Source organism: Fukomys damarensis, unplaced genomic scaffold, assembly GCF_012274545.1.
Source record: "Fukomys damarensis isolate Sample0158 unplaced genomic scaffold, DMR_v1.0_HiC HiC_scaffold_23, whole genome shotgun sequence".
Taxonomy (NCBI): domain Eukaryota; kingdom Metazoa; phylum Chordata; class Mammalia; order Rodentia; family Bathyergidae; genus Fukomys; species Fukomys damarensis.
The window spans coordinates 50,374,182-50,388,466 of record NW_022900935.1 but is presented as its reverse complement, the minus strand read 5'-3'; the positions used below and the strand labels follow the sequence as shown (position 1 = coordinate 50,388,466).

The 14,285-nt window shown below is 40.2% G+C and overlaps 1 protein-coding gene across 3 annotated transcripts in view; it reads right to left on the bottom strand.

The window, feature by feature from the left end:
• Window positions 1-13,684, bottom strand: part of Cep95 (centrosomal protein 95) — a 30,248-nt gene extending 16,564 nt beyond the window's left edge. For 2 of the 3 annotated variants that reach the window (XM_010616775.3, XM_033767872.1), the window contains exons 1-6: window positions 13,312-13,684; window positions 11,798-11,926; window positions 10,151-10,258; window positions 7,263-7,373; window positions 3,755-3,860; window positions 1,719-1,834 (exon numbers count right to left, since the gene is read on the bottom strand). In XM_010616775.3, coding sequence (XP_010615077.1) covers window positions 1,719-1,834; window positions 3,755-3,860; window positions 7,263-7,373; window positions 10,151-10,258; window positions 11,798-11,926; window positions 13,312-13,330 — 589 coding nt within the window. In that variant the 5' untranslated portion in view covers window positions 13,331-13,684. Of the gene's footprint in view, window positions 1-1,718; window positions 1,835-2,278; window positions 2,335-3,754; window positions 3,861-7,262; window positions 7,374-10,150; window positions 10,259-11,797; window positions 11,927-13,311 lie in introns of those variants that run through there. The other variant, XM_033767873.1, reaches the window with a different exon arrangement.
• Between the last annotated feature and the right edge of the window lie 601 nt (window positions 13,685-14,285).

The window sequence follows — 14,285 nt, the reverse complement described above, 5'->3', positions numbered from 1 at the left end:
AACTCCCTTCAAAATTTTTTTTTTTTTTTTTTTTTTTGCGGTACCAGGTATTGAGCCTCAGGCCATGAGCCTGCTAGGCAGGCATTCTACCTATGAGATCCACATCTAACCCTTTTTGAGACATGGTCAGGCTGGCCTCAAACCTCTTCCTGCCTCAGCTTCTTAAGTAGCTATGATTGTAGATGTATACCACCACCTTTGGACAACAAATATTCTTATATTAACTACACTTGACTGATCATTCTATCACATTGCATATTCCAGTGGCAAGCATACTTTGGCCTACTGTCTGACCTTCAGACTTAGGTTTTTTTGTTTTTAACATAATTCCTTCGAATGGCTGACAGGAACTTCAGACGTGGCTTAGTCTAATTCTCATACTGGGGCTCTGAAAAGGTAAAAGCCTACCCCAAGTCATATATCCAGTAGCAGAGTCTGGATAAAGACAAAGACCATTTCATTCCCAAATTAAGGTACTTAATACCATGCTAACATTCTTGTCCTATAAAGAAATAATTATTTTAGCATTTTTTTGCTGTCCTGAAAGATAATTTTACTATATATTTTAGTTATCATATTTATCAGCAGCCTTCACAAGTAGAACATAAGCTCCATGAAAGCAGGGATTTCTGTCTGTTTTGTTTCCCACTCTACCACCACAGCCCGGCACCGAGAAGCCCTGAATAAATACTTACTAAGTAAAACAGGGATACTTTGCCAGAAACTGGTTTCCATAACAAACTGTAAGCTACCTTATAATGTGTGAATGGTGTTACAGAAATAGAAAAGGTCACACAATATAAACATAGCATCAGAGCCCAAGGCAGATGAGGGAAACTGAAAACTGAAGGTTGAGTCTGCCAGAACAGGAAGAAGGAAAAGCACCCAGTATTTGATACCAGAGAAGAGCATGGCACCCAGGGGCAGGACAGGGGAACTGAGAGCGACCCTCAGATCTACCATATGGAAAGAACAGACTATTGAAACTGTGGCCCGCAGCTTGACAGAAAAACTGCTCCTGGGAGTATGAACTTGTTGAAATGATAAAAAAGGTGAGCCAACTTGTTTAGGATAATATAATTAACAAGCACTCCAGCCAAGCATGGAAGCGCATGCCTAGCATTCTGGGAGGCTGAGGTAGGAGGATCACAAGTTTAAGCCAAGCCTGGTAAACTTAGCAAGATTCTGTCTCAAATTTAAAAACAGAGCTGGGGATGTAACTGAGTGTGAAGGCCCTGGGGGTACAATCCCCAGCACTTAATAGAAAGAATACTCTAAAAGTGTGACTAGCTGGGCATGGTGGCTTATGCCTGTAATCCTAGCACTTGGGAGGCTGAGGCAGGAGGATTGCTGTGAGTTTGAGACCAGCCTGGGCTACATAGTGAGTTCAGGTCAGTCTCAACTACATAGTGAGACCCTGTCTCAACAACAACAACAACAAAAGTGTGACTAGACTTCAAAGGTATATCCAGAACTGCCCTCCTATATATATCACATCCCACAAATTACATGACTACTTTGCCCCTACTTGCTTGCTTTGGACTTACTCCCTCGTGCCTGTAAATCCCATTTGCTATATTTAGTAGGTAATAGTATTCTGGATTTGAGTAGTACTCTATCCTACTCAAATTTTAAGACTATAACTGTAAATTATAGTTGCACCTTGAATTATAACTGATTTTTAAAAAATAACTGCTATATAAAGTTTAAGTACTTACTGTTACTTCTTAGAGAAAAGGTGTGTGCTGTGTCTCCAAGTCGAATTATTTCACCAGTGGATTCTGCTTCATCTTCACCCCAAGAGGGGCCCAGAGCCTCAGATGAGAAAGAGCACCTGAAAGAGGTCTCTCACTTACTTAGGCACCAGCCTGACCACAGAGGGCCTAGCAAGCTGCTCTGAACAGCCAGCTTGCAAAATCTTCAGACTGCTCACTGCTAGGTGCAGAGAATCTGAATGGCTGGGTCCGGGGATGTAGCTCAATGGTGAAGAGCTTGCCCAGCATGCTCAAGACCCTGAGTTAAACCCCTGCACCACAAAAGAGAAAAAAGAAAAGAAAAAGAAGATCCTCCCTTTTGCTGCTCATCACTTCCTGCTGCTTGTCTGATTCATTCTGAATTGTAATGGATGGCAGAATGTGTGCATAAAGTTTCAAGGATCAAATGGGGAGAACACATATAGAGAACAGCAAACACTGATACAGTAAGGGTGTGGCGTACCCTGCAGTCTCGGGAGGGCGTTAACTCTACATTAAATATCCTTGTTCACTTTTGTACTTACATCTAATGAATAATAAAGTCAAGAATTTCATCTTATGATGGTTTTCTTTGAAACATCCTTCACAGTGCACTGTAGTTTAAAAAAAAGGCATTACCTATGCTTTTCAAACTATGGCAAACTCCATTAAAAACTAAAAATTAGATATTTAACAGAAAATTACAGCATCACATTTAATTTTCAGTTAGCAAGAAATGCAATCAAACCTGTAACAAGAACACATTTTGGCTATGAAAGTAGCATGGATTTAAAAACTCCAATACTGGTCAGTGAAATTGGTTTACGAGGGTGTGCTAACCTAGCACTTCTACGTTGCTAGTGGATATATTAGTCATGGCCTTTTTGGAAAACAGCCTGGCATATTCTCTTAAAAGTCTTAGAACATTCATTCTCTTTCAATGTAGCCTAGAGACACAAAGAGCGGGGAGAAGAAGAAAGCAAGCCACACATCCTAGAGAAACAAACCTCTTTTTAAGAAGAACAGTTTGGTAAATCATGATGCACTAATATGAATAGTATGTTACCTAGTGATTAAAAATTATTATAGGAGTGGCGGGCGGGAAGCGGTGTAGTCAGTGGTAAAGCCCTTGCCTAGCATGTGGAAGGCCCTGGTGTTTGTTCTCTAGCACCACAGGACCGGGGAGTGGGGCAAGCACCGTGTGTGTGTGTGGGTGGGTGGGTGTGTGTGTGTGTGTGTGTGTGTGTGTGAATGAGTTTAACAACTTCAGAAAAGACTGACACTAATCTAAAAATGAAAGAAGTAAAATTAGAGACAACAGCTGAGCATGATGGCTCACGCCTGTAGTTCTAATACTTGGGAGGCTCGGGCAGGAGGATCAAGAGTTTTGGGTCCAGCCTAGGCCACTTAACAACTCTGCAAGACCCATCCCAAACTTTAAAAAAGGACTGGACATGTAGCTCAGTGTGAAGGCTCTGAATTCAATTTCCAGTACTGGGAAAAAAATGATTTAAGTAATATGATTTTCTAAAAAAAAGAAAAGTAAAAACTAAAAGATAACCAAGTGTTAACAATGGTATTTCATTTCAAATGGCAGATTTCCTTGGGAGGCTAAGACGAGACTGCTGTGAGTTCGAGGCCAGCCTTAACTACATAGCAAGACCCTGACTCAAAGAAACTAAAACAGGGTCGAGGATATAGCTCAGTGGCATAGCACCTGCCCAGCAAGTGAAGGCACTGAGTTAGATTCCTGGTACCAAAACCAAAAACCTTTCTCTCTACTTTCCAAGTTTTTTACATGAAAGATGAACTTTGTTGATCAAGACAAAAAAATAAGACTGAATTAATATATATAATCAAGGTTCATAGAACCCTCTCAAGAAAATATAAAATAGATGTCAGTAAATGTTCACATTAGCTTTTGGGGAGATACCATTCTGGTATATTATGCACAATTTTTATTCTTAGCACATGGAAAAGCACAACTTGCTTTGATGAAATGCAGAGACGTTGCCAACTACCTCTCAAAAGAAACTCTTTTCCATGATGATTTGGACTCCTTGGTACTTTCTTCCTCTTCCAAATGTCTTCCTCCATGAGATTCTTTAAAACACTGTTCAGTTTCACCTGTTTAAAGATTAAAAACACACCAAAAACCTCAGTTAATACAGTACCACTTTTTGTATGTGAGTGGACTGAAGCAGTAAGGGCAGTAAAGCATCCCCAACCCTTTGTGGTCAACTAGGCTCTCATGACGTTAGAAAGAACCAAGTCATCACCTGTAATAAGTTATTAACAAAGAAATACAGGAGGCATGATGCTTTCAAAGCAGAGTCTACAGGTGTACAAAACTTTTTTTTTTATACTAGGTGTTCAGTTCACTAAAGTGGCAGAAAAATGTAACTGTACCAACTAACTTCAACCTCTAGGACAATCATGCCTTAGAATGAGTAAGACCACATCAAGGCGTAGATGAAGTTTTCCTAAGACCATCAACTTTTTGTCCAACTCGATACTTAAGGACCACACACTTTTTTTTTTTTTTTTTAAACTTGCACTTGGGAGGCAGGCATACCATCACTGAGCTACATCCCCAGCTCCGGAAAACACACTTTACCAGCGGCAGAATTCATTAGGGTCATGACTTCAAGAGATATGTGGGTGAAACCTAAGATTCACTTACCCCTTTGGTAACTCCTATGCTCATTTCTACATATTCCCTGTTCAAACAACCACTCTCATATTTTCCTATTATTGTATTACCATGAATTATTTTAATTTTAATTTTTGGTTTTTTGAGATGTAGTCTCTCATCTAGCTCAAACTGTCCTTGAACTCAGCCTAGGGTGGCCGTGAACTGGCAGTGATCTTCCTGCCTCACCCTCCTGAGTGCTAGGACTACACGCATGCGCTACCACACCCAGCCAGGTTGAGAGAACTTGAGTCATACAGTGAGAAGTGAGAGGCAGAGCTTAGTATCAAAACTACCTTCTGCCTTCAAATCCCTTGTTCTTCAGGTGTTAAGTAATGCTAGCTCAGTTCCCAGGCTGAAGCTGTCCTGCATATCAGGCATAACATGACTAATGAGAGTAAAGATTTATCTCCCATTATTATTGTTTTCTGGAGTTTGAGACAGGGTCTCACTATGTAGTCCAGCCTGACCTTATATTCACTATGTAGCCCAGGTTGGCCTCAAATTCAGTGATCCTCCTGCTTTAGCCTTCTAAGTAGTGGGATTTCAAGCCTGAGCCACCAAGCCTGGCTGTTTTCCATTGTTGTTCATTGGCATTTTGAATTATCACGCCAGCTCTAGGGATGTTGCAAGTAAGTATTTTTGCATCTGTGTAAGTGGGAATCAGACCTTAGAAAACATTGTCCAACTCAGGTGTGGTCACAGAGGGAGGGCCACCTGAACAGCTCCGTCCTTGCACAGCTCAGCCCATTACCTATGCACAATCTCCCCTGGAAGTACCCTGAAGCCTTTTACTCCCACCAGTCTCATAAAAGTATCCCTGAGTTCATCCTCCCTGCGCCCCAATGCCCAACCATGGGCCGGGCATTATTATTCAGTCCCTCTCTGCAATCAGCCACTACACTGTAAAAACTGCAACCATCTTTACATTTCAATTTAATCTCAATCTCTACTTTGAGGTAGTTCTCTGCCTCTTAACCTTGCTGCTAAAGAGACAAAGTAGCAGGGGCAAGAAAGGCACAAGGCATTGAAATACCTACTTACCTTACTAGGTAAATTCCACATGTCATTCACTCTCAGCGCTCTTCCCTAACTCCTCTTTTATGTTTTTATTGTATGTATTTATAGCTGTCTCCCTGGCCTGAGTACAGGTTTCTCTGAGAACACTAAACATGACACATAGCTTTGAATCCTCCCCACTGGCATTACAGTAAAAGTTTTCTGAAAAAAATTTTTTTTCCAGTATGGTACACACTTTTCAATCTTTCCTGCCAGTTCTTAAATATTTTTAGCAGCAACTGAATAAAAATAGGGAATTTTCCCTAACTAAAGACTAAGATTAACTTCAAATATTATAATTATTGCATAAGTCTATCACTAATGGCAAAAGAAAGAAGAGTGAGCCTTCTCCAAATTTTTGTTGTAACTTGTATTAGAATTTATGTTATGCTGGGCATGGTAGAGCACGCCTGTAATCCCAGCACTTGGGAGGCTGAGGCAGGAAGATTGCCTGGAGTTCAAGTCCAGCCTGGGCTACAAAGCGAGACCCTGTCTCAAAAAACAAACAAAAATTTTATGTTAATTATTATTATCATCACTGAAAGCTTTTTTTTGATAACTCTGCAATATAAGAAAAGGTTATATATTATTCAACCCATGACAAACATTATTTACTCAATCTGTTAAGATACAGGTTCTTGGGCTGGGGATTTAGCTCAGAGGTTCCGCCGCCTGCCTTGCAAGCACAAAGACCTGAGTTCCATCCCCAGAACCAAAAAAACAAAACAACAACAACAACAAAAAAAACAAAGATACAGGTTCTTTTTGAGCAAGGATAAATAATAATGCAACAAATATTTTTAAGGATCTTTTTTGGACAATATTTCCTTTTTTTGAGACAGGGTTTTGCTTTGAGTTCAGGGTGGCTTTGAACTCACTATGTAATCTAGGCTGGCCTTGAACTTGTGGTGATCCTCCTGCCTCAGCCTCCCTAGGGCTGGGATTACAGGTGTGAGCCACCATGCCTGGCCCCTCTGAAATATTTCCTTGGCATAATGAATTCCTAGATATAGGATTTCTGTATCAAAGATGAAAATTAGCTCTTAGGCACTGCTGATTTGGTTTAACCAAACCCATTTTGGGTAAAAATAAGGCAATAGTAAGTCTTAAGAAATATTTTTCAATATGAACTATTTGTTATATTTTGAGGAACTGGGTTACTCAGAGTAAAATAATAAATATTTAAGCTACCACAAAATACTAGAGTGAGCTGAGGAAAAAGATGTTCTTCCTATGGATGCCTCAATATAACCCACATTTATAATACAAAATGGTAGTTCTCGCATTAATTTTAGAATAAGAAATTTCATGAAATAGTAGCTAATAAATGATTCAGGCAGAAATTTAGGCATCTATTACCAATTAGTTTTAAAATAAGTTACAAGCAACATCCAAATTAACAAAAGACCTGATCACAGTCTAGGATAGACTTTCCAACTATCTGAAACAGAAACAACTGGAAATTTGTAATTACATTTATCACATATGTTGTATCAGTGATTCTCTTCCCAAGAAAAACAGGCAAAAGGGAGGAACATACTGTAAAATGTAGAACACATCCCTCCCACCACATTATTTTGTGCTGCCGAAGATACAGCCCAGAGCTTTGAGCAAGCTAAACATGTACTCTACCACTGAGCTACACCCAGCCTCTCCATTCTTACACTTACTCTTCTTTTTTTTTTTTTCTTTTTCCATAGTGGGGATAGAACTCGGGACCACTGCACTTGCAAGGCAGGTGGCAGCACCACTGAGCTAAATCCCCAGCCCACACTTACTTTTCTCATAAGATGCTTCACTGATGTGTTCTGTAAGATACTCCAGCAACCCATCAAATATTTCCAGGAGATTCTTGATAGATTCTTTATCTCCTTTCACTATATTTTCTCCTGAACAGAGAATACAGAGCTGTTAAAAAATCTTAACTTAAACACCCGAAAGCCTCATAATCCTGAAATGGATATAACATTTTCAAAAATGCAGGGATTACAATGTAAGGACAAATAGTATGATAAATACTGCTGCCTAATTATAACTGAAAAGTAACAACAGTAGCTTTGACATGATATTGAACCACAAGCATATTTCATTTTTTAAGAAGGAAAATAACTAGACTTAAGAAAACATCCTCTAGTAAGAGTCATTCCAAAACATAAAAGTCGTAAAGTGAGCTCTGTTGGATTGGTAAAAGAAAATGGCAGAAGACAGTGAGGCAGGTGGCACACACCTACAATCTCAGCATTCGAGAGGCCGAGGCAGAAAGATCATTGCGAGTTCGCCTGGACTACATAGTGTTTTGAAAACCAGCCTGAACTGCATAGTGAGATCCTATCTCAACAAACAAACACAGAAGAGAACACTTCAGAATGGTTTAAAAGGTAGTATCAGAATACTGTAATTACAAAACAAAAAAAAAACTTGTTAGGATACTTTTATCAGCGATTCCTGGTTCTTTCCCCAATATTTGTTAACTTCTATTTACTGTGTAAATCCAAAACTGTTTTTCTGGCTGGGGATTTAGCTTAGGGGTTCCAGGGCCTGCCTCACAAGGGCAAGGACTGGAGTTCGATCCCCAGTACCAAAAAAACAAACAAAACAAAACTGTATTTCTGATTAAAACCTTATCTGTGGGATTTGATTCCTAGCATTGCAAAAAACAAAACAAAAAATTTCTAAAATCTCTGCATATAAAACCATTTTTATTCTCTCTCCATCCTCATCTTCTAATACTTCTACTTGGTACTCAGAAGTTAACCTTTAAATCCAGGTGTAGTGGAACACACACCTGTAATCCTAGCACTCAGGAGACTGAGGCAGGAGGATCACCCCAAGTTCAAAGGAAGCCTGGTCTACATAGTGAGTTCAAGGCCTGCCTGAACTATATAACAAGACCCTGTCTCAAAAATAAATAACTAAATTAAAAAGAAATAAATAAAATGACAATATGAAGTTAATTTTTAAATAGTCCCTATCCTAATACCTAGCCCACAACAGGCTGAAATAGAAATGGGCTGGCAAATACATGGAAATTTAATGTTTGTCATTTAAAATGGGCTTCAATTAACCCCAGCTATGGACAGAACGTGTTTTAGGATATCATGCTTAGCATTCTTAAGAGTTCAAACAAGTGTGGAAGAAGCAGAGTAGGAATTTGATATTTCAGAGTATCTGGCCATGATACAAAAAAACCCTAAACCAGAAATTTGATGTTTTACATTACTACGAGTAAAAACACGCAGTTTGACAATTTTTCCTGTTTAAAATAATGAAGCAGAAATCTTGTTTTCAAGCCCTGTGTTTTCCTGGCTTCATAAGTATACCCCAAGGGCAAACGTAGTACCTTTGAGTCGCCACGATGGGAAACATGCTCGGCCAACCCAGCAACTAAGACTGCCAGCCAGAATGCAATGCTTTATGGTATAGGAGAAGCTGCTTTAAACACAAACACAACTAATGAAAAGCTGCTTTGCAATCTACTGGAGGAGGTAGGCAATTTTGTAATTTTTCATTCAATAGTGTGATTTGTCAGGGACAGATATGTACGCTTACAAATTTTGCTGCAATATGTTTAAAAAGCACAAATACCAGAAACTGTCCTATTCAATTGATTAAGAACTCTAAATTGCTAAAACAAATAAAATACAGGGAAACTCTGGGACTTTTCCTCAAAATACATTATTTCCAAACTAATTTACCACTCACTTAAAAATGAACTCAATATACAACAGAATTCTTGCAAAAATGTGTTCTTGTCAATACCAAACTAAGAGATGTAAATGGTCTATCCTAATTAACAATTATCTCTTTTAACTACCGTCAAGAAATAAATCAACAGTAAAGCCTTCTTTAACGTGAAATAATTTACCAGAATAATACTTATCCCTCATTGTCTCCAAATACAAGGATTTATAAAAATATTGGCTTTGAAATACAGCACAGTATACTTCATCTAACTGTGGTAAAGTTTCAAAACTTGTATTTTATTTTTGAAAAGTTTTAGAATGTATTTTCAAAAGTTTATAGCTTATATTTTTGAAAGTTTTAGAATACATACATTTTTCTCCTACTATATATGAGATTTCTCCTAAAATGGGACCTTTCATAGCTGAGAATAGTTCATTCTCTGGAGCTATCATAATTTATCTAACCAGTCCCCATTCATGGACACTGAAGTATTTCTAACTTTTAGCTACCTTAATATGCACAATTAGCATGCATTAAAATAACAAAACAGGCTGAGCATAGTGGCAGGAGGATCACCCCAAATTCAAAGGCAGCCTGGTAATCTGCCTGTAATCCCAGCACTCAGGAGGGTGAGGCAGGAGGATCGCTGTGAGTTCAAGGCCAGCCTGGGCTACACAGTGAGTTTAAGGCCAGTCTGAACTACATAGCAAGATCTTGTCTGAAAAACAAAAAACATAACATAACAACAAAAACGTCACTCAAACATATTTCAGACCCAGATCCATCACAAGTTAAATGTCTGACTCTCCTGGTGAAGTTCTCGCATAGGTTGACATAAGTTCTCTATGGTTGACTGTCCTGGCTCAGTCTTTGTTTGTCTATTTCATAAGCTCTCTCTTTTGGTTAAACATTGTCTAAGGTTCTACCTGACAATACACACTACTAAAGTGCATAATTATCTAATGGTTATGTATACACTAACCTGTTATGTGAGACAAGCTGACCTGCAGGTAATCCAAGGCCAGTGAATCAATTACTGCTTGTACATTGTGGGCATCATCTTCTTGACTCTTGGGAACAGTTATGAGATCTTGGGAGAAAAGTTGCATTAGTTTTCATCTATTTGTCTCTGACCAGGCTTTGAGTAAACTTAACTACAAAAGCAAGCCCTGCCCAGAGAATAGGCTATCATACAAAGTTAATAAAGCCTGAATTCTAAATAGCAGAATCTTTAGAGGTTGAATATTTAATTGGACTTCTCAATACTGAGTATTCATTTGTTAACTATTTATTATACCTACAATATCAACATGCTGTACATAAGCACCCTGTAAAGAAAGGTGGAGAGGTCCAAAATAGATGCTAACACTCTAAGAAGGAAAGCAAAATATGAATTGAGGCTTAACTGTGGGCTGCTTTCCATGAAAGAAAAACTGTAAAAAGCAGGTGTTCAAGGAGGTTTTTGTTTTGTTTGCTTTCTTAAATAAACGGTCTCATTATGTTGCTCAAGCCAGCCTGGAACTTGCTATGTAGTCCAGGCTGGTCTCAAACTCACAAGCAGCCTCTATCAAGCCCAATAAAGGAAAGGTTCTTACATATTCAGCTACAAAAAAAAATCTATCAGGAATAATTGGCATTAAAGGTTTTTAAAGTCAGTACAGACCAAAATGTGGAAATATTTTAATATCACGTCAAATTTGGTACTGAGTAAGATGAACCCTTGGGAGAGTTAAGACTAGATCAAAGTTACCAGCTAGAGATCATTCCTTAGTCCAAGAATTGCTGAGGGAACTAATTCATGCTAATAATAGCAAAAGTATACAAATCCTGTATTACAGTATTTAATGGTTATAAAGTATATAAAGGAAATGGAAGCAGTGAAGAATCTATGAATAAGGATGCTGAGATATTTAACCAAGCACACAACAAAATGTTGTACTTCTGAAAGAAATACGCAAATCACAAATTTACAAGATAAGACCGTGGACCTGGTACTGCACTGCTGTTATCCCAGTACTTGGAGGGTGAGGCAAGAAGATTGCTTCAAAATCCAAGCCAATTTAGGCTACATAGAGAGTTCAACACCAGCCTAGAATACATAGTGAGACATCTGTCTCACCCCCAGCAAAAAAAGATAAGACAAATTTGTTAACTGTTTCCTTAATAATTAGGGTTACAGAGTTGAAACATCAATTCTTATCTGTAATAGTAATAAGACTCAACAAATTCCAAGTTCCACTCAACTGTAGAACCTTTAAAGATATATATTTACAGGAATGATGTGCCTTTCACCAGACATAGAGCATGATTAAATTATCTTTTGTGTTTTTTTTTTTTTTTTTTTTTTTTTTTTTTTTTTTTGGTACCAGGGATCCATCTTGGAACCTTGTGCCTGTGAGGCAGGCGGCAGAACCACTGAGCTAAATCCTCAGCCCTGGGCATGATTAAATGATTAAACTGATTTGATCAAGATTAGTATTATGTATGGGTCCCATGAAGTATTCATAAAGAAATGAAAGCCATATTTGGACAAAAATAAGACAGAGAAAACAAAATGTTATAAATACCAAAGGATCTAACTAACTGGCCTAGAATATGGACAATTACTTTCGCTTTTCGGTATCCTTACCTGGAACCTTTTCTCCCAAAATGGACTGATAAAGAGCAATAAAAACATTAGCATCACAGTCTTCAAGTCCATGTATCCTCAGGTGTATGTGACATTTAAAAAGAAGGTTATTGGCTAAGGTTACCCACTCTGTTGGGGAAAAACAATCAGGCTTTAGAACCACTAGAAAAAGTCATGCACATATTTTAAAAACCAACAACCTCCTACAAAAATAGACAATGAACTTGATATAAGATAAGGAATTTGTTACAGCATTTCAAAGACCCTCCTAGGCAAGATTTTGAAAAGATTTAATTCCTTAGGATGATTTTTCAAAGTGCTGTAATTTCAAAGTAATAAAAACTATTATATAAACCCAATTATACTGTTACAACCTAAAATCTTATTACCAGTAGTTTTTTTATAAGCCTTAAATATTTTGTTAAAACATATTTGAAAGTAAACAGGAATATCATATCATAAACTAGACAGTTTGTAAATAATTTTAGGTTACTAGAAATGAACAGAGGTGGCTTCAAATTCCCAGTAGTCATGTTTTCACCCAATTATTTTGTGCACGTCAGGATCTCTCCAGCGACCAAAGAGGTGATTAATTTGGAATAATACTAGTACTAATGCTTTTGTTTTTTAAAAATTATATTTGATGTATATGAAATTAAGAAAAAATTATAAAAATAACCCTTAGTTCAGAACTGCACATTACCAACACTGCTCAAATTCCCTGTGTAATGCATCACATCCTGCCCTTCCCCATGTAGTGATAGAATTATCACGGTTACTAGTTTCTTGACAAAGATGGTAGAAAGTTTGCAACATTTATTTCATGAAATGACTGGCGATAAAAGGGAAAGCACTTTAATATCTAGACTATGCTATGGACCTGTCCTGGAAACAAACGAGTCTGTTTCTTGCATGCACATTATCCCTGCGCGTCATGCCCATTGCTCACAGCCGACCCAGCCAAGACAACCGTTTTGTATGCTGTCGGGGGGGGGGGGGGATGAAAGCGTCCTAGGCAACCAAAATCAAGTTGCTTTTCAAAATCGGTGTCAAACAAAGCCAGTGGGCAACGAAGAAAAGTACCACTATTCTACTTCCACAGGAGCATCAACGTTATCTTAAAAACACGGTCTCAAAAGACCAATACAAATATAGGTTCGGTCTCAGTCACCACAAAGCAAAAGCAGAGTACACTGATTAATGGTGGCTAAACATCCCAGAGAAATCCAGGTCCGAGGAAGAGCCTTCTGACTACTCTTCAGCAGCCAAGGTGCGGGTACCCTGCCAGTTTCGCCAGTAGGGCCCCTCACACCCTGTCACTATTCCACGACCTCAAAGAGAAAAGGCAGCGAGGCTGACATCCTCTACACAGAACCTGCGATAGCGGCTGCGACAGCGTGTCTGACAGTCGTGAGCCTCGGCGGCAGCCCAGACCCAAATAAAGTGGGCCAGAGGCCTTCGGAAGGTTGGAGTGTAGCAGTCCACACACACCAGGATTCCGAGCCGAGACTCACCAGCCTCCGAGCCGGCCATGTCGCAGAGACAAGCTGCCGCCGGAGTCCGCAGCCGGCGCGCGCGCGACGGTGCCCCGGAAGGGCCGTACCGCTCAAACCCTGCGCAGGCGGGAGAGGGCACAAACTAGAAAGGGAAGGAGTAAAAGGGGGAAGGACGTTAAAACGGCTCCTCGCCGCTGATTGGTGATCAGAGAAGCACTTCCTTTCGCAGCACGCGCCTCGGTGGCAGTTTGTGGATTCCAGACACCGTTCCTCGAGGGCAAGATCTAGCTAGAGGTTTCTTGGGTCGACGGGTTGGGCAGTCCGGGTAACCCCACACCCCTGACGGTCTCCCCGGGGCATTAAACTGCCACTTCCGGTGAACTGTGTAGTTGTGTATTCCTCCGCCGACACCAAATGAGGAAATAGTGCGGTCCTCTCGCCCGGGGAGAGTCACGTGACAATGCCAGGCCCCGCCTTATCGTCTTGTTCGGTTATGGGCGTGGGGGCCCGGTAGGCGTAAATATCTCCGAGGTGGGGAGAGTAGGTTTACTGGCTGCTGTTTTCTCGCCTGATTGGGCCTGGAGAAGGACGAGGCGGCTTACTTGAGGTGTGGGAAGACTAGAAAAAGGTGGAATCAAGAGAGTAGATTGAGGTATCCCAGTGGTAGATGAGCCCAGCCGTGAAGCGATGGGGGAACGGGCGTATGAGGGAACGGCCGCGCGGGGGGGGGGGGGGGGAGGAGGGGGAGGAACTGCTCAGTTACAGAGGACTGGGCATAGGGGAAGAGGAGTGAGTGGATGTGGGCTCTGGGTGGCCTTGAATGCCCGCTGCCAGGTATTGAGGCAGTTCTGAGTCCTGCAGGTGTGTGAGCTGGAAAGGGGTGGGACATCGGGCCAGCGTCATCACACAGTGGAAGGGAGGAGCCGAGAGCTGAGCCACGCTCGGATGGAAAGGGGGCTGTGCAAAGCCCTTCCAGAAGTCCGAAGGGCGGG